Here is a 24,854-nt window from a genome sequence, read left to right as displayed (position 1 = left end):
TGTTTAATCAGCAGTGATTTAAAAAATTCCTTTACTGAAAAAAAGAAAAAGAATCAGAAACATTAAATTGCTTTTGTCATCATTTATACTTAGAAACCTGTGATTTCCCCAAAGAATCTTTGGAACTTTCAGTCTATCTGCCTCTCAGCATCCTCAGGAGGCCTGGTTGAAGGACTCGATAGATGCCAAAGCTGAGGACGCACAAGCTCCGTGTATAAAACAGCATATATTTATATACAATGAACCTCCTCTTCAGTATACTTTAAATAATATCTCTATTACTTATAAAACATAATTTAATGTGAATGCTATATAAACGGCAGTTACACTATATTTATATTTGTATTGGATAATAACAAGGCCTGCATATGCTCAGGACAGAAGCAATTCATTGTTTTCTTTTTCTGACTGTAGTTGGTTGAATCCATGAATTCCAAACCTGGCTATACAAAGGGCCAACCGTACTTACTAAGAACAGTAGTCACCGTACAGTTGAACATTGACATTTGCCGAGCAAAAGTAATCTATACCCAGACTGCCACCTACCACACTACCTGAAAAACTGACTGGAAATGGTAGAAAAGAACCCATGACGAGGCCTACCTGGGAAAAGATATTTGCTGTTGGAGCCACTCTGCTGTCCACTATACTGTACAATATTGCTAATAACCTGTCCAGAGGAAACGGCTTTGGTCCAAGAAGATGATTGCTTGTCTGTAGAGAAAAGACAACATATTCTTATAACACAACACATGTTTTCTATACTATAGATTCCTAGTAGTAATAAATTTATAGTTTTTCCTCAAGCATACTAACAAAGTTAATATACAGTCCTTAAAACCTTGCCTGATATTTATCTTTTGACATTTTCATTAGCATCCATTAATTATGCACAACAATAGGTTTCATTATGATGCTTTACTACACACAGATAATGCATGTTGATCATATCCACACCTGCTCATTTACACTTCTTGTCTCCCCCATCCTGCAGATCTTCGTCCTACCTGGTCCTCCTTCATGTCCATTACTCTGTTAACCCAGCTGAGTTTCACTGTTACTGACAGAGGATAGGTATGGGGCTATTGGGGCATGGCCACCTTACCAGTGGCTACAGCACTGAAGAGCTGCCTCTCCCTCCTCCAGCAACCATTACCTTCCTACAAATCCTCAGAGAGGGGAGTCAAGAGCCCTGCCAACTCCATGTTGAAGGGCACTATCTCATGCAGATAATGCCATATCTTTTATAAATAATCTTAACATTTCTCTGTGCCAATAAACGTGAAAGAACTCAGACATTTGCAGTCTTGAGCACTTCTGCTGACATTGTCAAATGATTTTTCAAGATGATGTATAACCAAAACCAAGACATTCATTCATTCATTCATTCACTCATTTGTGTGTGTGCACATGTGTGCCTGAATGTATGCACGTCCACCACAGGCATGCAGGTGCCTGCAGAGGTTGGAGTTACACAAAGCTATGAGCACCGTTTGGGTTTGGAGCACCAAGTGCTACTAATTGTTGAGCTATCTCTCTGGCCCCCAAACCAGGTTCTTTTTTTTTCCTTTCCATTTTTACTTTTATTAATTACACTTTATTCACTTTGTATCCCCTCGTGGCCCCCTCCCTCTCTCTCCCTTCTTCACACATGCCCCTCCCCAAGTCCACTGATAGGGGAGGTCTTCCTCTCCTTCCTTCTGATCCTAGTCTATCAAGTCTCATCAGGAGTGGCTGCATTGTCTTCTTCTGTGGCCTGGTAAAGCTGCTCCTCCTCAGGGGGAGGTGATCAAAGAGCAGGCCAATCAATTCATGTCAAAGACAGTCCCTGTTCCCATTACTATGGAACCCACGTGGACACTGAACTGCCATGGGCAACATCTGTGCAGGAGTTCTAGGTTATCTCCATGCATGGTCCTTGGTTGGAGTATCAGTCTCGGAAAAGACCCTGTGCCCAGATTTTTTGGTTCTGTTGCTCTCCTTGTGGAGCTCCTGTCCTCTCCAGGTCTTATTATTTCCTACTTCTTTCATGAGATTCCCTGCACTCTGCCCAAAGGTTAGCCATAAGTCTTAGCATCTGCTTTGATACCCTGCAGGGTAGAGCCTTTCAGAGGCCCTCTGTGGCAGGCTCCTGTACTGTTCTCTGTTTTCTCCTTCTTCTGATGTTCATCCTCTTTGCCTTGCTGTAAGGGGTTTGAGCATTTAGCCAGTCTTCCTTCTTGATTAGTTTCTTTAGGTGTACAGATTTTATGAGTGAGTGTATACCCTGTGTGTTTTTTGCTTCTGGGATACCTCACTCAGGATGATCTTTTCATTATTTCATTATTTCCTTGTTTTTTTATTGCTGAATAATATTCCATTGTGTAGATGTACCACAATTTCTGTATCCATTCTTCAGTTGAGGGGCATCTGGGCTGTTTCCAGCTTCTGGCTATTACAAATAAAGCTGCTACAAACATGGTTGAGCTAATGTCCTTACTGTGTACTTGAGCATCTTTTGGATATATGCCTAGGAGTGGTATAGCTGGATCTTGAAGCAGCTCTATTCCTAATTGAGAAAGCACCAGACTGATTTCCAAAGTGGTTGTACAAGTTTACATTCCCACCAGCAATGGGGGAGGGTTCCCCTTTCTCCACATCCTCTCCAGCATGTGTAGTCACTTGAGTTTTTTATCTTGGCCATTCTGATGGGTGTAAGGTGAAATCTCAGGGTCTTTTTCATTTTCATTTCCCTGATAGCTAAGGATGTTGAGCATTTCCAGTGTTTTTCTGCCATTCGATATTCCTCTATTGAGAATTCTTTGTTTAGCTCTGTACCCCATTTTTAAATTGGATTACTTGTTTTGTTGTTTTTTAACTTCTTAAGTTCTTTATAAATTCTGCCAGTCCCGATGAGACCTGATAGGCGAGGGTCAAAATTAACTCAAAAAAATCAGTAGCCCTCCTGTATACAAAAGACAAAAGGGCTGAGAACAAAATCAGGGAAACAACACTCTTTGCAATAGCCACAAAGGACATAAAGTACCTTGGTGTAACCCTAACCAAGCAAGTCAAAGACTTGTATGAAAAAAATTTCCAGTCTCTGAAGAAGAATTAGAAGAAGATATCAGAAGATGGAAAGATCTCCCATGCTCATGGCTTGGCAGGATTAATATAGTAAAAATGGCTATCTTACCAAAAGCAATCTACAGATTCAATGCAATTCCAATCAAATTACCAACACAATTCTTTACAGACCTTGAAAGAAAAAATTATCAACTTCATATGGAATAACAAGAAACCCAGAATTGCTAAATCAATCCTCTACAATAAAAGCTTCTAGCAGTATCTCTACCCCTGATCTCAAGCTGTACTATAGAGCAACAATAATAAAAACTGCATGGTACTAGCATATAAACCAGATGGTGGATCAATAGAATCAAATATAAAACCCTGAAATAAATCCACACACTTATGGACACCTGATTTTTGACAAAGATGCCAAAACCATTCAATGGAAAAAGACAGCATCTTCAACAAATGGTGCTGGTCTAACTGGATGTCTATATGTAGAAAAATGCAAATAGATCCATACTTATCACCCTGCACAAAACTAAAGTCCAAGTGGATCAAAAATCTCAACATAAAACCAAACCAGGTTCTTAATTCCTAGACTAGAATATACTACTTAATTCCCGCCATTCCTCTTCAGACCAATTCCTGGAAAATATACTTGTTCAACATTTAGTTAACAACACAGTTTCAAAAGAGTTGAGCAGTTTAAGAAAGTTCAACAGTTTTAAAAAGGTTGATAATTACAAACACCATCTTAATTTAGTAAAGTAATAAAATGGTCTCATCAGTGACTAAGCTGACAGCCTGATATAATCTAGAATTTATAAAAACTTTAAAGACTGTAAATGTTCATAGTTGTGGCTGTTCATATGGTACAATCATGTGATTAGAAAATCACAATACTTGAAATTCCATTTTATTAGCAGATACTTTTAAAAACAGGTTGAGAATTTAAGGACTTTCTATTAATAGTGAAAAATTAGGAAATTATATGCATGAGAGTAATTATATATTTAAAAGAAGAATGGCTGTAAGCAAAGAAACAAAACCTGATCAAAGTATAAACAATCCAGGATTTACTTCAGTTACAGCTAAAAGACAACAGTTAGATATTATTTGTATTTTTAAATATACTATTAATTTTTATTAATTACATTTTATTCACATTGTATCCCTCCTCCTCCTCCCCTCCCAACCACATCCTCCGTCCCTCTTCTCTTCTGTTGCCCTTCTCCCATTCCAGTAATAGGGGAGGTCTTCCTCCCCTTCCATCTAACCCTAGTCTATCAGGTCTCATGAGGACTGGCTGCATTGTCTTCCTATGTGGCCTGGCAAGGCTGCTCCTCCCTCACGGGGAGGTCATCAAAGAGCCAGCCATTGAGTTCATGTCAGAGACAGTCCCTGTTCCCATTACTATGGAACCCACTTGGACACTGAGCTGCCATGAGCTACATCTGCGCAGAGATTCTAAGTTTATCTCCATGCATGGTCCTTGGTTGGAGTATCAGTCTCAGAAAAGACTCCTGTGCCCAGATTTTAGATATTATCTTTCTGCTCTTAAATTTCACAAGCTTTTCCTTCCAAATACTTCAATCCTTGAGAAAAGTACAGAGGTTTAATATAATAAATACCAGTGTACTCACTACCCAATTTTATCAAACCCAAATATTATGTAATATATGCAGATAAACAAAAAACTTAGACCACATTACTAAAAAGTTGAAACCCATCTAACCCTTTCTATCTCATTATCCCTTTCTTTAGAAAGAATCCCCACCTAAAACACAATGCTCTTATTCTCACACTGGTTTTCACAATACTAGTGTTCACAAATCAACTAGCAGTATGTAGCACTGTATGACTTTAAATTCCATACAAATTATGTTATTTTGGATGCAGCTTTTTATCACATTACCTTTTCCCTTTAATATTATGTTTTCTAAGACTTATCCATAGGTATTTTAAATGCAGCCCTAATCCATTTTTTTATCTTTTCCATTTTTATGACTGTATCACTATCACATTTAGTTAAGAAAGCCATCACTACTACAAACATGCTGCTACTGACAATCTTGCACACCTCTCCTTGCACACACATGCACTTCTGCAGGAGAACAAAGACAATGCTGCAAGTGTTTGTGTTTTTCCCCCCCTTCTTGGGCACACAGGGAAGACTTTATGTCTTCATTTTTGCAGATGGATGGAGGTTATAAAACACAGCCTACCAACTCTGTAGGTTGACAATATCTAATCAAATTAAATATGCATGAAATTTGTATATCGGTCAAGGCTAAAGCTAGGCCGCACTGCAGAAAAAAAAGAGATCCCAATCTGAGCAGCTTGCCACGACAGAACTTATGTATTTGCTCACAAAACTGAATGAGTTGCATGACCTCTCCCATCCTACAATGATGTCCAGTGAAAAGCACGGGCCTCTCTAGTCAACAACAAAGAGAGCAAGGCGAAAAGGATCCAGCCTTGGCTGGCCTGAAACTTCCTATGCAAACCATGCTGGCCTTGAACTCATAGAAATCTGTCTGCCTCTGCATTCTGAGGGTAAGTTCCGGGATTAGATACATTTAAAAAGTATACAAATCATTTGCTTATAATAATTATAAACAAGTTTGTTTAAAAAGAATTCTTTCCTGGGATCTTACCATTTAATAAAGACAAGCTACTTTGTACCCTAACAGGATGTATTTGTTTACATAAATAATAGGATATCTGCTGAAGGTTTTATGCAGGATGTAAAGTGGCTTCAGTGTTCTGTAATGTTGATCAATATTCTGACTTTATACTCATTGTGCTGGGAATATCACTTTGCAAATGCACATCAGACAAAATGGTAAAAGTATGCTTAACAGACCTTCAGAAATTGCTTGAAATTCTTTCCTAAGCCCAATACAAACTTCATTTAACTCAAACAAGCAGATTAAACATTAATTTTTAAAAATCAAGTTTTCTAAAATGAAACAATCCAAAGATAAACTAAATTGATACATGCTTAAAACAATGGTAGAAAAATATGAAAGATTTTTGTTTCCTGTAATTAAGCTATTATATTTTTTAAGAGCAGGAAACGTTGTATCTGTAGTAAAAATAGTATAATCGTAATGAGCAACTGTCGTAAATCTGAACATATGTGTGTCACACAGCACGGTGGTATGCCCAGTTGTGTGATTTAACATGGACCAACTCCTCAGGTCATTGCAAGTTTGGTTTTAAATTAATTTTTGGTTGTTACAAGTTTATAGAGAATTTTTACTACTGATATAAGGGGGGGGGGGTGAAGACCCTTAGTTTAAAAAGTTTTGTGCTATTCACTTCCTAATTCCACATTGTAGAATTCTCTTACCTGCTTAAGTATTTATGGGTTTTCCATTTTTATTTCATCAATGGACTTTTTAGTGGGTATGTAAGAGTGGAAAAGAAGAAAGTAACTGAGTTTAATCCATTGTGTTTATCTTAACAATTCAGGGAGAATTTTTACACCAAATAAGTTATTAAAAACTGCCAACTTAGTTATATCTCTAGTACCTGCTCCTTTCAATTTGCTTTGGAATAATGTACTTAACAAAATGTTATTACATTAAATGGTAACATTATTAACATAAAAGTTCTTATATGCAAATAAAATTACACATTTATCCATTTCCTTAATGATCCTACATTCATTAAGTTTTTCTACATCCAAAAGGTAAGAGAATTTAAAATATAAATACCTTCTCATGCTTCTTTAGAAAGTTGGTTTTCTTGATTTTCCCATGATGCTGTAATTAGGGAAAATAATTTTTTAGATTAAGGTGCTCAAACCAGAAAAAACAATTCATTGAAAATATGGTGCATATATAACATATATTTATATAGTATGATAACATATATTTATATAGTATGAGTTTATATATATATATATATATATACACATACACACACACACACACCTTCAGAAATTTTATTTTACTTATTAACTTATATACATATTAGACTTTGCTATGTTTTAGGGTGGACTTAGATTTAGACTGGATGCAGAATTACTTTTGCATACAAAGCTTATAAAATACAATAGTGATAATTCTTAGAAAAATTTATTACACTGATCCTACTACTACATATTCACTGCTATAAGAACAGAACTTCCAAAGATAAACAAGTTATTTGTCACTTAAAGGAGAATGGGCACTCAAGACTCAGTAGTTGGGGTTATCGTTGCCCTCAGAGGACGAGTAACAAATGACAAAAATAAAAATAATAAATCGATCAAAACAAACAAACAAACTTTACTATCAAATGTTTTGCCTCCAGAGGAGGGAGAAGAAGAATGACAGCTGAAGTTCAGATGCCTAGAACCTTCATAAACGCCAGATGGTGTGGTGGCCCGCTGGTAAATCAGCCGCACAAAGAGGAGATGGGGTGCCCAGGGCAAGCCCACTAGCCAAACTCCCGACTGGCGAGTTCAGAGAATGGAGACCCAGGATGACTTCCAACATCAAACTCCACATGCATGTGCACACATATGCATGCTCACCTTGTCCACACACATGCACACAAAATGAAAATGCATGCACACATGTAAATGGGAATAAAAATAAAGAAGGGTCTGAGGGAGTGAAAAGGTTTTACACTAACGACTTATACCCAATATCCTCTCTTCCGTAAACACCTGCTTTCTTCCAAAGTTAAGACTGTGACTGTAGAGCCATTAACTAGCAGGTCCAAATTGTGTAGTTAGCAATCTCTTAGTCTAATCTCTGCCCATTAGAAATTCATAAATACAGAGAAACGTCAAAGCAGCCATTCCTTGGTATCCCTAGAGGACTGAAGACCATTCAGACACCAAACTCCATGGACATTCAAGTCCTTATATACAAGTACGAATATTAGCTGTATAATATACTCTGTTCTTTGAACCATCTTTAGATTACTTAAAATAATGTAAATGCTGTAAGAACAGTTAATTTGAAGCTTGCATATTTTAACCTGCAAGACCAACCGTACTATTGGGATTTTCAAGAAACAGAAGGCTGTTACTCATACCTTGAGGAAGAACCTCCTGTCAGTTCTTGCTGGGTTGTAAGAGGCAAGGTAAGCAGCGATAAGAATAAACTTGGAGTAGTAGGGAAGCTCCACATGGGTGTATGCCGAGAGACCTACATGACAGAACATGACAGCATCATGGCGTTGCACAGCGTTCCAGCTGCCCTTCTGACCGTACTACACGGCTCTTCGGACACGGCTGCCGCAGGGCTGAATATTGTCAATGCTTTGTGTGCTCTATTTACTTGGCTCTTCCCAAGCTGGAGTGTAAATTCCATTGTTTTGTCCCTTTAAGATTATTTTTTCCTTCCCTGAAGACCTTATATGACCACAAATTAGGACACTTTACCTCTACTCCAATTCTTTATCCCCCCCCAACACAGACATGCACATAAAAACATATCCCATGTAATATTATGTCACATGTTAAGAGCTCCTTAGATGAAAATAACAACGCCTACTGACAGACACTTTCCACCGAAGAAGCCATGTCTAGTAGACCATTTCCTGTACACCTACAATTGTCGGGAGCCGGCATAGCCCCCAGACTCTGATTTGTAATATCCTGCCGGACAAACAACAGAGGTCTGTGAATCATACGTTTCGGTTAATAGCCCTGCTGGACAAATAACAGATGTCCGAAACCATAGACGTTGTTTTTAGTGACTGAATAACCTTGTGAGCCTCCACTGTAACAATCACATGAATCAAGTGATTTCTTACAATAGTCTTGGTGATTTTCCACAGTTATTTCCTCCTCCTCGAAACCCCCCTCCCCGCCAGAACTACCCTATAAAAATAAAACTACTGCACAATAAAATCAGCACTTGAAAGGCATTCGTCTACTTGTGCTCGTTTCTCTCTCTCCCTCATCTCCTACAGGTACGACCCCCTTCGCCCCCATGAATAACTAGGTCCCGCGGGGCGGGACATACAATGCCATGCACACGAAGAAGGATGTGATGCTTACTGTGTGTCACACTCTGTGGGAGGCCTTACAAGAGCACCACTTAAAATCTTTGTAATAATTTAAAGCTAGCTATGGGGCTGGAGAGATGGCTCAGAGGTTAAGAGCACTGGCTGCTCTTCCAGAGGTCCTGAAACAGCACAGTTTGAAGCACACAGGAAGTAGCACAGATAAATTACAGCAGTTTTTTTCTAACTCTAGTCATTTATTTTACTCTCCTATAATATACTTCTAGAAATCATTTGGAAATCAATTGAAATGCTCAGAAACCAAGAGAAAAAAACCACCTTAATACCACCATACCATACCCTTTCCTGAAGAGAAATCTTTACATTTTTCAAAAAGAAAGATTTTTGATATATTTTTAAAAATCTTTTCAGTTGATAAAAATGCATAGCAGCTTCTTAAAGAAAAATAAAAGCAGCTAAAACTATAACCTGTATATTCCTAACCTGAAATATAATGTATCATATAATTAGGTGATAACATATAATTAGGTGAATACTTAGGTGAAAACATCACAATAATTATTAATTTTTTACATACTAGAATCCAATCCAAAAACACAAAATTGATATTCAGTTGAAGGAAAATCATTAATGAAAATACTATAACTTGAAGAGTAATCTCTTTTCAAACGCTACTTGCTAACTGAAGACCCTTTAGCATTAACCACCATATTTCCAATAGTTTAAACAGTGTCCTTGGTACTTGTCTCGGTATTTTCTTTGATACCTTTTAGCTGTCCGGGATCTGTGTCATCGTTCTGTAACTTTTCCCACTGGGAACTAAAATAAAATAACAAAAATAGATTTAAAACTGTAAGAAATCAATATGCTGTAATAAAAAGAGCCTCATAGAACCTACCAGTTTAATTTATGAACAAATTAGAAAATAGAAAATAAATACAATAATCATGTGTATGTACCTATACAAAATCATTTGACATATAACAACAGTGTAACAAAATACTCAAATGTTAATTTTTAAAATAATCCTTTTTCCTCTGACCACAGGTGTAAAGCTAGCAAAATCACAATCAATAAATACCATAGCCACTCTGTAAGCTCCCGACAGTTCTAGTCACTGCACTGGATACAGCTGTGCATTCATCTGTGGAATGATCAACTGACATGGGTATGATCAGATCAGAACATTGAGACCCAAAGAGCAAGTCCTTGCAGAGCACACAGTCAAAAGCAGAACTAATGTAAATGAAACTGCATTTTTCAGGAAAAGAGACAGAAGAGAACCCAGACACTGTACAGCTGGTTAGGAACAGCCTGGAAGGATAAGAAAAGGTGTTTGGGAAAAAAGTTTTGGCTTCTTATTAGCCTCTCATCTCTTAAAAGGAGGAGTAATACTTCTTTTTATTTTTCTTTTGTTTTTGTTTTTTCTGGCAGCTAGCCTTGACTGGCCTGGAATTTACGATATAGACTGGGTTGGCCTCACAAAATCTGTCCGCCTCTGCCACCTGAGTGATGAAATCAAAGCATGTACTGCCATACCTCTTGCCAGTTTTTAAAAAGATATGATATCTACAGCTTATCAAGCAATGAATACTCATATACTGTTCTACACCTGTATTTTGTTTCCATTTAAAGATAAAACTGAATTCAATGTTTTTATCAATCTTTTGGTACTAAGTTTCCCTGGTATTTCTTTGTCATGCCAGGGCTGTTATTACCAGATTGCTCAGAGGTGCCTTATAAATAATGTTCCCTGTTTAATTATTTTTCCTACAGCTTTAATATTTGATTTTCAGATTGAAAAGACAAGTCTTTTGGCTTCATTTTTCTTTGGGTTTCTCAAAAACACTGATTACTTTGCAAGTTTCATTAACTTTTTTTCCTCTTTTTTTCATTTATTCATTTATTTGTTTATTACAATTTATTCACTTTGTATCCGGTTTATTACAATTTATTCCTGTAGCCCCCTCCCTTGTCTCCTCCCAATCCCACCCACCATCCCTTTTCTTCTCTATGCCCCCTTCCCTGGCCCACTGATAGGGGCGGTCCTCCTCCCCTTCTACCTGACCTTAGCCTATCAGGTCTCATCAGGGCTGGCTGCATCATCTTCCTCTGTGGCCTGGCAAGGCTATACTCCAGGGGGAGGTGATCAAAGAGCCTGCCAGTTCATGTCAGTGACTAGGTGAACCCACTTGGAGACTGAGCAACCTATAGGCTTCCTATGATCACGGGGTCTAGACCCTCTCCATGAATGATCCTTGGTTGGAGTATCGGCATAAGGGATGACACATGCTGGAGAGGATGTGGAGAAAGGGGAACCCTCCTCCACTGCTGGTGGGAATGTAAACTTGTACAACCACTCTGGAAATCAGTCTGGCGCTTTCTTAGACAAGTAGGAATAGTGCTTCCTCAAGATCCAGGTATATCACTCCTGGGCATATATCCAAAAGATGCTCAAGTATACAATAATGACATTTGCTCAACTATGTTCATAGCAGCTTTATTCATAATAGTCAGAATCTGGAAACAACCTAGATGTCCCTCAGCTGAAAAATGGATACAGAAATTGTGGTATATTTACACAATGGAATACTACTCAGCAGTTAAAAACAAGGAAATAATGAAATTTGCAGGCAAATGGTGGAAACTAGAAAAGATCATTAACTTTCTTTTGTAAGTGACTTTTTCCTTGGAAGACTAGAGATGTTTTTCTTTTGTTTTTAATTTAAACAGTTCCACATCTCAATACCAGACTTAATAATGCTTCTTTTAAAGACGTTAACAGGCAATTATGTTGCCTTATGTGGAGGAAAATGCCTTAGGCCTGACTGAGTCACACTGAGAGACAAAAAGTTTCAATAAATTTTCAAGTAGTACCAGTGAAATAAAAAAGATCCTTCCAGGAGGAAGATGAGGTCAGAAGAAACAATGCTTGAATCCTGACTTAAAGATGCAGTAAAAAGCCACAACCTGATTAACACAGCAACTACTAGAAGCTGCAGGAATGCATCCCTGAGGACCTATCTCAGACTTCTGGCATTCAGATCTCTAAGATAATGCACCGTCTTAAATCTCTAAATCTGTGGCAATTTACCAGAATGCAGCAGACTATCAGAGTCTCAGAACTGACCATTCTGGATAATCTGGGGCCACGAACACTTCTGGTGCATAAAAGCAAGTCTTTTTTTATTCCCAAGATGTTTTCTTTCCTCCAGTGCTGAAGCTTTCCAACAAACCATTTTTTCCTATCTCTGTGAGCTCCAATTATACATGCTGAATCTTCTCTTTCTACCGTACTCACATGAAGAAGGAAAGGAAAGCATGCGTAGTTTGGTTTTTATCAAAAAACAGTTTAGATATAAAGTTTAGTTTAGAAATTTGAAGTATTTTGGAGTTTAGATTTTAGATTAGGGAGCTTAATCTGTAAATTCTATATAAATATTTAATAACAAAACAAACAAAACAAAAAAAAACCCTGATGTTTACAACATTTCTAGTCCAAGGCGCTTTGGGTAAGTGATTTTTAACATGTAAAACATACACAATTACCTTGAAATCTCCCTGAGATAAACAGTCTGCATTGCCTTTTTCAAGTGAGGTTCAATATTTCTCCACAGTTTGCGAGTATCACGTTCACCTGCTATTCTCAGGAGAAAATTTCAACAATTCAAATCTTGTATAGTTTTTCTCAAATGAAGTATTAATAATTTATAGTTAGTTACCTTCTCCTTTAACTACAGGTTCGCAGTATTTGGGGAAATTAAGCACTGCCTATGAATTAGAAAAAGAAGAAGAAGATTTTAAAAAAGCAGGAAACAATTACAATTGGGAATTCATTTTTCACATAAATTTTTATTAAAAATTAAGCAATTTAAATTCAATTTTTAAGCAGAGTGTAATTTTCACTTATTACTGCAATAAAACAATAAAAATATCAATAACGGTAGAACAACAGAATACACACCATTGGCTAAATCCTATGTAATACATTAGGCTCATATAAAATAAGAAGGCATAATTTGTACTCTCAGTCATAATGGTGTTTAATAAAAACATGAAGGGCAGACAATCAAATGCTATTTTCCAGCATGTGAGCACCATCATAAATTAAGCATTATGCAGTTAAGGATGATTTAATGTGTGCGCACTGGTCACTGCACATATGAGTTCTTGGTACTATCCCAGGCACACCAGATCAGTTGGAGGATAACATGCAAGAATCTACTGCATGTGGGTAAAATGTGTGTTTCCACACAGAGGTGGCATTCATTAACATTAATTTGATCTCAAGTATTTTATGATAAAATGATTTAATAATAGAGCCTGGAGAAGAGACAGACATAATGATATACCTGTATACATTCAAATTCAGAGAACAATTATTTTTTATTTTGTTTTTTGAGACAAGGTTTCTCTGTGTAGGTTAGGCTGTTCTGGACTCACTTTGTAGACCAGACTGGCCTCAAACTCACAGAGATCCTCTTGCCTCTGCCTCCCCAAGTGCTGGGATTACAGTGTGTGGCACTGTGCCTGGCTTCAGAGGATAATAGTAAGTATTAAAATTAACTGCAGAGAGAAAGGAGTAAAAGAGAACTATTCACCTCAGCCAACTTCTTACCCTAATTTTGGATTTTCGGCCTACAAACTCAACACAGTACTAGGGTATCACATTAATGAAGCCAGTTAATAGCCCACCCAAGTTCTGTACTGCCCTCCAACATCAAGCCCATTTCTCCTACACTTAAGTTCTCAAATAGCAGCAAATTCTCCTGCTTTGTAGTAGGATTTTATCTTAGTTAATTTTTTTTTTAATGTGACAAAACACCATAATCAAGGCAGCTTATGAAGGAAAGCATTGAACCAGGACTTGTTTCCACAGAGGGTTAGCCCACAATCATCACAGTGGGGGCATGGCGGCAGGCTCGGCAGGCTGGGGCTGGAGCAGTGGCTGAGAGCTTACATCCTCATCTGCAAAGAAGAGGCAGAACTACCTGGGAATGACATGAACTCTTTAGAAACTCAAAGCCTACCCCCGAGTGACACACCTCTTCCAACAAGACCACACCTCCTAATCCTTCCCAAATAAGTCCACTAACTGAGAACTAAATATTCAAATATATGAGCCTATGGGGGCCATTCTCAACCAACCACCACAGAATAACAGAAATTCACAGTCACTAGGACCTTAAACACTATTGCTTGTTTCTGAGAAAAATAAAGTAATAAGGCTGATAATAAAAACCACAAAACTGCTCAAAACCAAGCAGAAATAATTTCAGATTGGTTTTGATATTCCCAATTTTCACCATCAGTGCCCACCTCCTCATATGTTCCCCAGGTCAGTTATCAAGTTAAGAATACCTTCTCACCACTTTCATTAATAGACAGGAGAAGTGAAGAACGCAGCTGTAACTTTCCTGAGACCTGACAACATACTCACACCCACGACAGTAAGAGAAGCTCAATGGTCAGGACGCACAGCCATCATGCTACCTGTTAACTCACGGGCTGTTGAAAGGGCACTACTGTGTCCCCTGGCATCTGAGGGAACAGAAGTAAATGGCAGTCTGCCGGCCAGCACACAGGCTTCCATTCACCTAAATTTTAACTGTGGATCTGTGAGGTGACCAGAGAATTCATTCCTAAATCAATAGAGAGCACATTTAATAAGCCCAATTCAGGTAAACAGGATTATTTTCGACAGTTTCAAAGGAAAGACTTTCATTACTTTAGGTGGTAAAACAATCTACTATGAATATTGACAAGGTGGTAAAGGGAGAACTGGCAAATTAAGAAGCCTTTCCAATGCTTCCTCAGTGAGATTTCCAGCACAAATAGGCAAGATTATTTACTGGAAGGTAGTCTGAAGTAAGAATTCTAAGATGACCCCCCCAAGACTCTGTGCCTTAGCATGACCACATTGTCTCCCAGATCAATAAAACACTAATCTAGGTATTGCTGCAGAGATTTTGCAGCTGAAATGAAGATGGCAGAGATCATGCTACTGGAGAGCTATGACAGGGAACATTATCACGTGGATCAGAGCTAATCATAATCGGGAACTTGTCCTCTGGGTGGTCACAGAAGGTAGTGATCACAGGGGAGTCAAGCATTGTCACTGGCTTGCAGATGGGGCTGACCAATGTGCCTTCTCTAGGAGGCCTGGGGAGAGAGACACGGTCGGTCACCAGGGCCACAAAACTTTGTTCTCACAACCCAAAGGAAGGGCCGAGCGCACTTGGAGACAGATGTGCTCCAGACCTGCAGGATGAAAATCCATTCTGGACAAAATTTTCATTTCAGCTTTACCAAACACGGAACCTAGCAACACATTGCCTGGTTTGTGACCTACAGAATAGTGAGCTGATAAAAGCGTGTTGTTTAAGGTACGAAAGATGACTATTTCATATGCAGAAAAAAACCACAATATACATACTACAGCATAAACACTCCAGAGCCAAGCAGACATAATTCTGAATTATTTTGCCTGTTTAAAAACTCTGTATCTATTTCTTAAATACTGAAGGAACAAAATCGGAACTAAGAACTCTAGAATTAACACTCACTAATTCATAGGAATTTCTAACAAGCAGTGAGTCCTGTCTGTGTTCCAGAACTTCTCACTCTAAATGCTTAATGTGTATTAGCTCATTCAGTCCTTCAAAATACGCTATGTGATAGACATAAATAACCACTGTGCCCATAGGGGTGGTTTAAATCTCAGTAACCACAGAAAACTCTGCTTTCAAATATATCAAAGATTAGGACAAACCCACCCTTTCCAGGATAATCAGCCTATTTTAAAATTGATATCCAAAGACAGCTTGAAATGAGAAAATAAACTTAAAGTAACCAACTGTAAAAATACTTCCCCAACCAAATACATATTAATTACAAAGAAAAAAGATATCATTCTAATCAAACAGTAGAAGTAAACATGACTAACTACTAGTACATGACAAATACAATGTGACAAAAACAATGTGAGATAAACTGGCTTCCTGTGCTACCTTACAGGAAACAAGGAAAACAACAGGACATTTCTGTGATATTCCTGTCCAATGTACAAGAGGAAACATAACAGATGCAAACAGGATTCTACAGATCAACTGAACTAAAGGTCTCAAAAGCATGAGAATTAAAAAAAAAAAAAGAATTGTCTTAGGTGAAAGTAAATTCAAAAGACGTAATGGTTAAGCAACATGCAACTGTGTACTGATTCTCTGGCTTTGGAGCATCTCCGTTGGGACAACTAACATACATGCAACAGGGTCTGAAGGCTAGTTTGCAGTAGAAAATTAATTATCTTTTGCATGTACATGTGCACGCACACACACAGATGCATACACATATGGACCAGAGGACTCTGGGTATCGTTCGGGTGCTGCCAACACTTCTTTCGGAGACATGGCACTGGCCAAGCAGGCTACACTGGCTGAGCAGGGAGCCCCAGGGATCCTCCTCTCTCTGTCTCCCCAGCTCTGAGATTACAAGCATTTGTCATCAATTACAGTTCTTTTTGTCCTGTCCTGGGGTCAAATCAGGCCTCCACACTTCTCAGTCAAGCACTTTACCAGCTGAGTTGTCTTGCCCCCCTCTTCCTCCTCTCTCACCATCGAGTTTCTGATTTTGACTGTGGAATTGCAGTTAGCTGGGTGTATGTCTTGGTAAGAAACACATGCTAACTGGATGTGGTGGCGCACGCCTCTGATCCCAGTGCTCAGGGAGGCAGAAGCAGGTGGATCACTGGAACTCTCCAGGCCAGCCTGGTCTACAAAGTGAGTCCAGGAGAGCCAAAGCTACACATAGAAACACTGTCTCAAAAAGCCAAAAGAAAAGAAAAAAAGAAAAAGAGAAGAAAACAGAATACATGCTGAAGTATTCAGAGATAGTAGGATATCAGGTAAACGCTTACTCTCACATGGTTTGAGAAATCAAGAAATGAGTTCTTTTTCTAAACTTGAAACTTTTCTATAAATTAAAACCTGTTTCCAAATCTGTAAAGTAAAATTTAAAATTACTCAATACTTTCATTATCTTGTAAAGTACTTACAGCAAATATCAACACCATCAAATAGAGTAGTGAACTACATTTTACTAGCTGCTCATTTTACCAGTTATCCTTATTTTGACATCCTCTCTCAGTCACTAAGCCACTCTCTTCCCACTATCCAGAGGGACAAAAGAAAGAAGACAGCTAAGCAGATACTGCCAACTTCTGAACAATTCAGTTATCTCTGAGTGACTTCCCATCATTCTAAGTCTCACTTTGATATTTTGGAGGAATTTAAATATATGACATGTTTAAAAAATAGGCAAAATTAAGGTTAAGAAAATAGGCTTTTGTTTGTTGTTTAGATGAGTATGAAAAAATAACCTCTTTATCTGGCTTTTCTAACAATTATAATTACATTTTTGAACTACCAAATGCATCATCAGAGAAAGCAAATCTAAATGAATATTCAAAATAGCACTTGATTTTTTTTCTGTCTTTGCTGCCTATATAGGTAGCCTCAAAATATAATTACACAGATAGAAATTCCTACAGCAGATTTGAAAGCACACACAGAAAAGACAATTCAGAAAAGACAATTGAGAAAAGACACACCTGTAACCTAGTAACGAGGAGGGTGGAGACAGGCAGATCACTGGGGCTTCCCCATGGCCAGCGTAGCAGAAAAATGTGAGCTCCAGGTCCCATGGGAGAGCCTGGCTCAAAAGAGTAAGTGACAGAGCAGAATACCTAAGAGCCTCCTCAAGCCTCTGTGTGCACACACCCACCTGCACACACACAAAGACACATTGATAATAACTTAAAGATGGAACAGATGATGAATGCAAATTTTCTTACTGGATTTAAGTATGCACTAACCCATAGACCTCAATCCTTTTAAGGTAGATTAGCCACAAAAAGCCATTTCCAAACTTCTGAAATATACTCTCAGCTTCTAGCTTGTCTCAAGATTTTCTAAATGGGAAAACATTAAAGGATATACGCAAGCACACACTGTGTGTGTGTGTGTGTGTGTGTGTGTGTGTGTGTGTGCACGCACTCACCAGGTGCCTGAGCTCATTCAGATCTCGGCAGACCGTGTAGAAGACTCCGAGGAGAATATTGATGTAGGCGGCATAAAAGTCAGCTGAATACTCGGGAGGGTGGTCGTGGGACAGGATCTTTTGAAGGTTCCCTGTTCATAGGACACAAACTAACTTAAATGACCAGTACAGAACCATAATCCTTATGTTCAGGATTTTATAAATATGTTTTAAAAACAAATATTTAGATTCAACAATGATTAAGGAAAATAAAGTAATTATCAGTTAGAAAAGTATAATTTTGTGATAGAATTACTAATATTTCTTTTTCTTCCTGGCACAAAACTTGGGTTAAGCATCTCCCACTAAGTGTCTTCTAAACACACCTGAGCTTGCACCAATGAGGTGACCCGACTGCGCCTCTAGATGACTTACAGATCAGAACAGTTGCTAGAGTTCCTACACCCTGGCCTTGGAGAAGAAGAGATAGACTTAAGGGTAAGTTCTTCCCAATGGGCAATGATTTAGCCAACTGTAGCATGTAAAAAAGGCATGAACACCCCTAAACGATAGAGTTTAGATACAGTGCAGGATGGTGAAAGAATCCACATGCTCGCTGAAAACACCTCAACTCTACTGGGCAGAGCTTCCAGGCTTGGGACATCTCTGCACCTCAGTTTTGTAGCTCTTCATCCAAATGCCCCTATCTGTTTTGCTTCTTTTAATCTTTGACAATAATCTGACAGTAGCAAGTTCAATAGTAAGAAAGAAAGTGCAGTGCTTTCTTGAATTCTGTGAGCCCCAAAGGCACACTGCTAAACTAGAAGAGAGGACCATGAGAACCCTAATTTAGAGTCAGTTTTCAGAAGTCAGTTCTGCACTTGGAGATGGCATCTATCTGCAGGAGAAGCAGCTCCGTGAGGCTGAATCTGTGCTTTCTACACCAATTCCTGAAAAACAGTTCCAATAGAATTGACAAGCAATTGTTAAACTGGATCAAGCAATTGAAGAATTGATTGTTGGATGGAAAAAGAAAAAAGAAACACTTAGCATTTGTTGTCAGGAAGTCTTTTTAGTAGAAATATTTCAGAATGAGTAATATAAGTGAAGCTAAAAGGCCCCACAAATGTTCTATAAAGAATCATTAAATGATGACAATAAATATAAAACAGTGACAAAGAGACAAGCTTGACATTCTTATTACTGGCCAAATAGAGATCAAAGATGAAAAGTAATACAGGTTTTAGTTATTTTTTTTTTTTTTGCCTATTAAGTATTATCAACTATAAAAAGAGTGGGTAACACACAGAAACTCCCAACCAACTAGGAAATCCTTTTCCGTACTTAAAAAAACAAACACAATTCATTAAAAAGCAAGTTTTCTAATAGTCACCATCTAATGTTAACCTGTACTTTCTCATTACTTCTTTTGTAGGACATGTCTTGTAAGAACAACAAAGTTGCTTCTTTCACAGCTTTATGTATTGCATGCTTCAGATCTTAACCTTATTTTCATCATGCTAAAAATTTCTAAAAGCAAAATTAGCCAGGGGGTGGAGGCACACGCCTTTAATCCCAGTACATTGGAAGCAGAGGCAGGAGGATACCTGAGTTCAAGGTTAGCCTGGTCTACAAAGTGAGTCCCAGGATAGCCAAAGATACAGAGTGAAACCCTGTTTCAAAAATACCAAATAAATAAATAAAAATAAATATTTATTATTCAAAATTTCCTAGCCATAGTACATGAGCTGGAATTAAATCCTCTGACTTCATGGTGCAATCTACTCCTCAGACCTTTTGGTTAAGAACTGTTGGACTACAATGAGAACCTTATGCCTGTTCTCCAGAAGTGCAGGTCTTCTGCACAATTTCAGGTATAAAGCAATCTGGGATTTTCTGACAAAGTTAATTTCCTTTTGTTTAGGTTGTCATTAGCCAAATCTTTTAACGATGCCACTTACCACCACATCTAGATTAGCTACTCTCATTTGTGATAATATTTAGATATAGCTACAGGTTCAAACAATGGACTAACAATGCACAGAACTAACAATGTAAACTCAGCTAACAGTTAAATACTGTATCAAGGTGATATTTTAAACATAGCAGGTAAGAAGAAAGTATTTCCAAAGCTATTTTCACTTACAGCATTACCCTAAGGGGATAATAGATGGAAGATTATTATATTCATAACAAAACTACTAGGGAAAAAAAACCCACAAGGTTAAAACTTGACTTTGTAGCCTATGTACTTTCACATTCTGCTAATATACTTTAAATATAATGTCACTACATTTTTTAAAAAACTATGCTTGGAAAATAATTGGTATACTAAAAAATTTGCAATTAGAAATAAAGGTATTTATGTATAAGCTATCATATAACTGGATGGATAGAAAATAGAGCAAAAAGGAGGAGATGGACGGCTGGATGAACACTGGAAAGTTGGTATATAAATGCACAGATGAGGAAATCTGGGGAACAGTGGTGTTTCCAACTCAAGGCTGCACTCCTGTAGCATCATGGACATTGCAGTAAATACATCCCTCCAATAACGCTTGGTTTCCCATAACAAAGTTCATTAGATATTGCCACTGGCCTGTTTCAGCCATGAGGACATTCTCAGTAAATTGCTCTAAAACTGCTCTAAGAACACCAACAACCCGCTGCTTGAGTATCGACTACATAAAAGGCGTAAGGTCTACTGTGCCCAAGTCATGTCTAATCTACTAGCCTAGGACTATTCCAAGGAATAATAATAATTAAAAAAAATCTCATTCCTAACAAATGCTGAACTACCAGGTAGCAAACAAAAAGGAAAGAAAAACCTTTAGATTGTTCTGAGTATCTTACAGATTTGCTTTTAGGGCATGATCTACCACAGAAAGAAAAGCCACCCTAATATAGACAAAACTTTTCTGTAATGAAGAATTAACAGTGGATGGATATAATCAAACTTCAAACAAGCAATAAAGGACCACAGTACCTGGAGAAGCTAAATTTAGCCCTGGAATAATAAAACAGGTGAGTCCTACCATCAAACCACTTTGTGTTATCTATGTATCTGTCTATGTGTCTTTCCTTCCATCCGTCTTTCCATCTGTCTATCTATCATCTATCGATAGGGTCTCTTTATGAAGCCTTGGCTGTCCTGAAACTCTCTATATAGACCAGACTGGCCTTGAGTTCTGATATCTGTCTGCCTCTACCTCCCAAGTGCTGGGATTAAAGTCCTGTGCCACTACACCTGGCTCAACCAGGTTTTTTAACCAGTTCTGTACAAAAAGAGTCCCAAAGGAGCTCAATAATCTCAGAGTCGAGGAGAAAGAGGATGGGGTAGAGTTAGGACAGCCTGAATTTTCAGGCCGTGTATCCAAGGACATAGAACTATCCTAGAGCGATGCAAAAAATTGTATGTGTGTTGGGGGGGTGGGGATCGGACGGACAAAAACCTGAGTTCATATAAATTCACATATACACAGAGTAAAACGAAAGGCCAAATAAGAACAACTTCTGGGGATCAGAGGGAAGGACAAAGGCCAATTATTGAGAACTAAAGGTCAGAAAATTCCCAACTTATATGGGTTTATTAATTCTTCATGATACTTTTAGTTAGAATGCACAGACCATGATGAATATATGGGACATTCAGTAAAAAAGATTCCAGTGGTGTTAGGTCTTAGAGAGAGAGAGAGAGAAAAAAAAAACATCTAAAAATTAGCCCTGGAATAAAAGTTATTCTCCCAGAACACATCAAGCATAGCCTAAAAATATTAAAATCACAATGTCTATAATTCAGCTTTTTAAAAAGTAGATAAATGAAGCGTAATATTCAGGAAAAAAGAAAAAAAAAAGGCCAGTAGAAAGAAAACCAAAATAAAAGAGGTAATCAGTTAGTATATTATAAATATGTTCATATACTTAACAGTACTTTTAAAAAAAAAAGCAAAAAGAAGTCTAACGAGCAAAAATTCCAGAGGATAGCAAGATTAACGTCAGAAAAAAAAAAGGACAGTGAATTTAAAAACAGAGAAATAAAAACTATGTCAAAAAAAAAAAAAAGAAGTAAAGGAAAAGGGATTTTAAGGTTAAATAAACTGCAATGGGACAATGTCACATGACATAAAACAGTACAGTCCTGGGGAAAATGAGAGTTCTAAGTGGGACAAAGCATGTGAAGAAGTAATAACTAAGTTTTGCTCGGATCAATGGTTTTCAACCTGCGGGTCTTGACGCCTTTGGGCTCATGAACTCCCCTTTCACAGGGTCACCTCAGACCATCAGAAAACAGATATTTACATTGCCGTCCGTAACAGTAGCAGAATTATAGTTATAAAGTAGCAACAAAAATAATTTTGGTTGGGGGGTCACCACAACAGGAAGAACTATATTAAAGGATCACAGAATTAGGAAAGCTGAGAACCACTGGCTTAGATGAAACTACATTTATAGATAGAGAATAACAAAAACATATTAGACAGAATACATGACAAAAGCTATTTTCTTTCTTATATTTATATTTAATTAAAACCAAAAGAATATTATAGGCTTCTAATAAGTAGTACCAAGGGGCTTAAAATAAGGAAGGAAAACAAAGAACGTAGATGGAACACATAGTTGAGATGGAACATTTTAAGTCACCGAGTTTTTCAAATTGTTATAGAGCAGGACTTAACCTATGCTGACAATAACTAAACCAAATCTAATCAAGCTTATCATGATCTCTTCAAACAAAGAACAAAATGTAGAAGCCCACTGCTAAAACACAGTAATCTTCTGTATGTAGTAAAGACCAGAAAACAAGACTTTCAAATTGGCCCTCTGACTATAATTGGAAAGGTGTACCTAAAACGAAAACTATAAAAATGACACACCTATCAATTAACATGATTAACAAGTTAACAAGTTAACCATTCACTGCTAATCCCTCTGCCCTGATTTCATGCTTCCAATAATCTGCTTTACTGGTTTATGTCCAGTTAATGACTCATTTTTAATAGAAAATGTATAATGATAGTGTTCATGCTATAAACACTATACATGAGTATATTATATTATATAAACACTATATATGTTTGTAGTGTTTGAAAGGCACTAAAACTTTATTGAACAGATGTAACATGGCTCCATTTATCATACAGTTAAAAGGTCTTGTTTTCATATAATGCAACCTAGAATGATTGTTATATTTGATTTTATCCTGAAAATTCATTCATGCATATATCTTAAAAAAAAAACAAAAACAAAACAGAGTTTACAATTATACCAAATTTGTACTTTCTTGATGTAGAAAAACCAATATAATGTCACAGACCCAAAGCAATTGTTTAATAAATCCTTTAATTTAAGCTTTCTTTCCTATTATTTCCTCCTCCCTCCCCCATTTTGTGATTTCTATGCACAAGAAGCTACTAAAAATAAGGTCTTTACCTATTTTGAGCTCCTTTAAATAAAAAACAGTTAATTAGCTAAAGCAAGAGGTGTTACTTGGCATCTGTTCTTGTGAAAACAGGCAAAAATGTGTTGCTCTTGGCAATGAATGTTTATAGCTCATTAGCTGAGAGGGACAGTATTAACAAGGCCACGATCATGGGATGCTATTTTCTCACAGCTGCTCCACCACCTTATGCTCCACAGCTATAGTCTTTGAGTCAGAGGCATTATCCCTGTATAGCAAGAGCTCAAAATGCAACAATACGCAAGCACTGTGTTCTTCCAAAGAAAACAAATATTAGAACCTTTAAAATTTAAGATTAAATACAATCCCCAAGAAAACAGACATGACAAACAGACAGTTGGCAGAGTAAGAGTTACAGCAATGACAAACAAAATTTATAGAATCAAGACACATTCAACATGGCACTTAATCCAAGTACATGGTAAAGATTTCTCTGCAGTTCTCTGTCACCAATCCAGCATGATTCTTATTTGTGTGGATGTTGCATATACACAGTGTTTATGCATGTATGTGAATATATATATAATATATGTATATACATATGCATATATATGTACATATGAATCAAAGCTGCTGAACATACACCATTAACAAACATGAGACCTGCTTATTTAGGGACCATGAGAATAGGTCCTTCACAGCTTAAAATTAAAACTGCTGTAAATGCAGAAATATAGCATTTATTTGAGACTGGCAACAAGCATAAAAAGGTGAGGATATAAAAGTATTTTACTCTAAACATGCTATATAGATCAACACTTTGAACACAAAAACTTAACAAGGATTATTTATTCAAACAATTAAAACTTACCTATGCTATAATCTGGGAAATATAAGACAAATGGCTCAAAGCATCCGGTATTTGGACGAAATTTTTCCCAAATAATCTCACTGAGAAAGATAACAGTCACATTTCTGTCAGTCTGCAGAGAAGAAGAAAGAAAAGTAACTTAGTGTTTAGGAATCTGAGGGCAGTAATTCCCTTTGGATTTATCTTCAACTAAATTCAGCAAAGCTTAATATGTAGCAAATCATTTGCATATTAGTAGACCATATTTAGAAAACGTAATCAGAGAGCTCAACCATTTGTGAATTTTCATACATAATTGCTTGGAATTTTCATAAAACTGTAGGTTAATCAACATTTCAGTTATTCATGAACACTAGGGCAGTCACAAAGGGACTTATTTTTTAGAATTAACAAACATATCATCTTGTAAATTAAGACAAAATCTTTATGAGATTTTTTTAAAAATCATAGGCTGTTAATTAACCAACAACAAGAAAAGATAATTTAGCATTTCCTATTATTAAAATAGCTACAGCAACTCAGAAA

The 24,854-nt window shown here is 37.3% G+C and overlaps 1 protein-coding gene across 1 annotated transcript in view; it reads right to left on the bottom strand.

Moving 5' to 3' along the window:
- Orc5 (origin recognition complex subunit 5) overlaps positions 1-24,854 on the bottom strand; it is a 64,575-nt gene that overhangs the window by 25,758 nt on the left and 13,963 nt on the right. Inside the window, exons 5-12 of the mRNA XM_060374196.1 lie at positions 24,330-24,441; positions 18,082-18,212; positions 12,747-12,795; positions 12,574-12,664; positions 9,791-9,843; positions 8,089-8,201; positions 6,777-6,824; positions 604-714 (exon numbers count right to left, since the gene is read on the bottom strand). Coding sequence (XP_060230179.1) covers positions 604-714; positions 6,777-6,824; positions 8,089-8,201; positions 9,791-9,843; positions 12,574-12,664; positions 12,747-12,795; positions 18,082-18,212; positions 24,330-24,441 — 708 coding nt within the window. The remainder of the gene's footprint in view (positions 1-603; positions 715-6,776; positions 6,825-8,088; positions 8,202-9,790; positions 9,844-12,573; positions 12,665-12,746; positions 12,796-18,081; positions 18,213-24,329; positions 24,442-24,854) is intronic.

Source organism: Meriones unguiculatus, chromosome 21 (assembly GCF_030254825.1).
Source record: "Meriones unguiculatus strain TT.TT164.6M chromosome 21, Bangor_MerUng_6.1, whole genome shotgun sequence".
NCBI lineage: Eukaryota > Metazoa > Chordata > Mammalia > Rodentia > Muridae > Meriones > Meriones unguiculatus.
The sequence above is the reverse complement of the archived record's forward strand: the minus strand, read 5'-3'. Positions and strand labels throughout refer to the sequence as shown.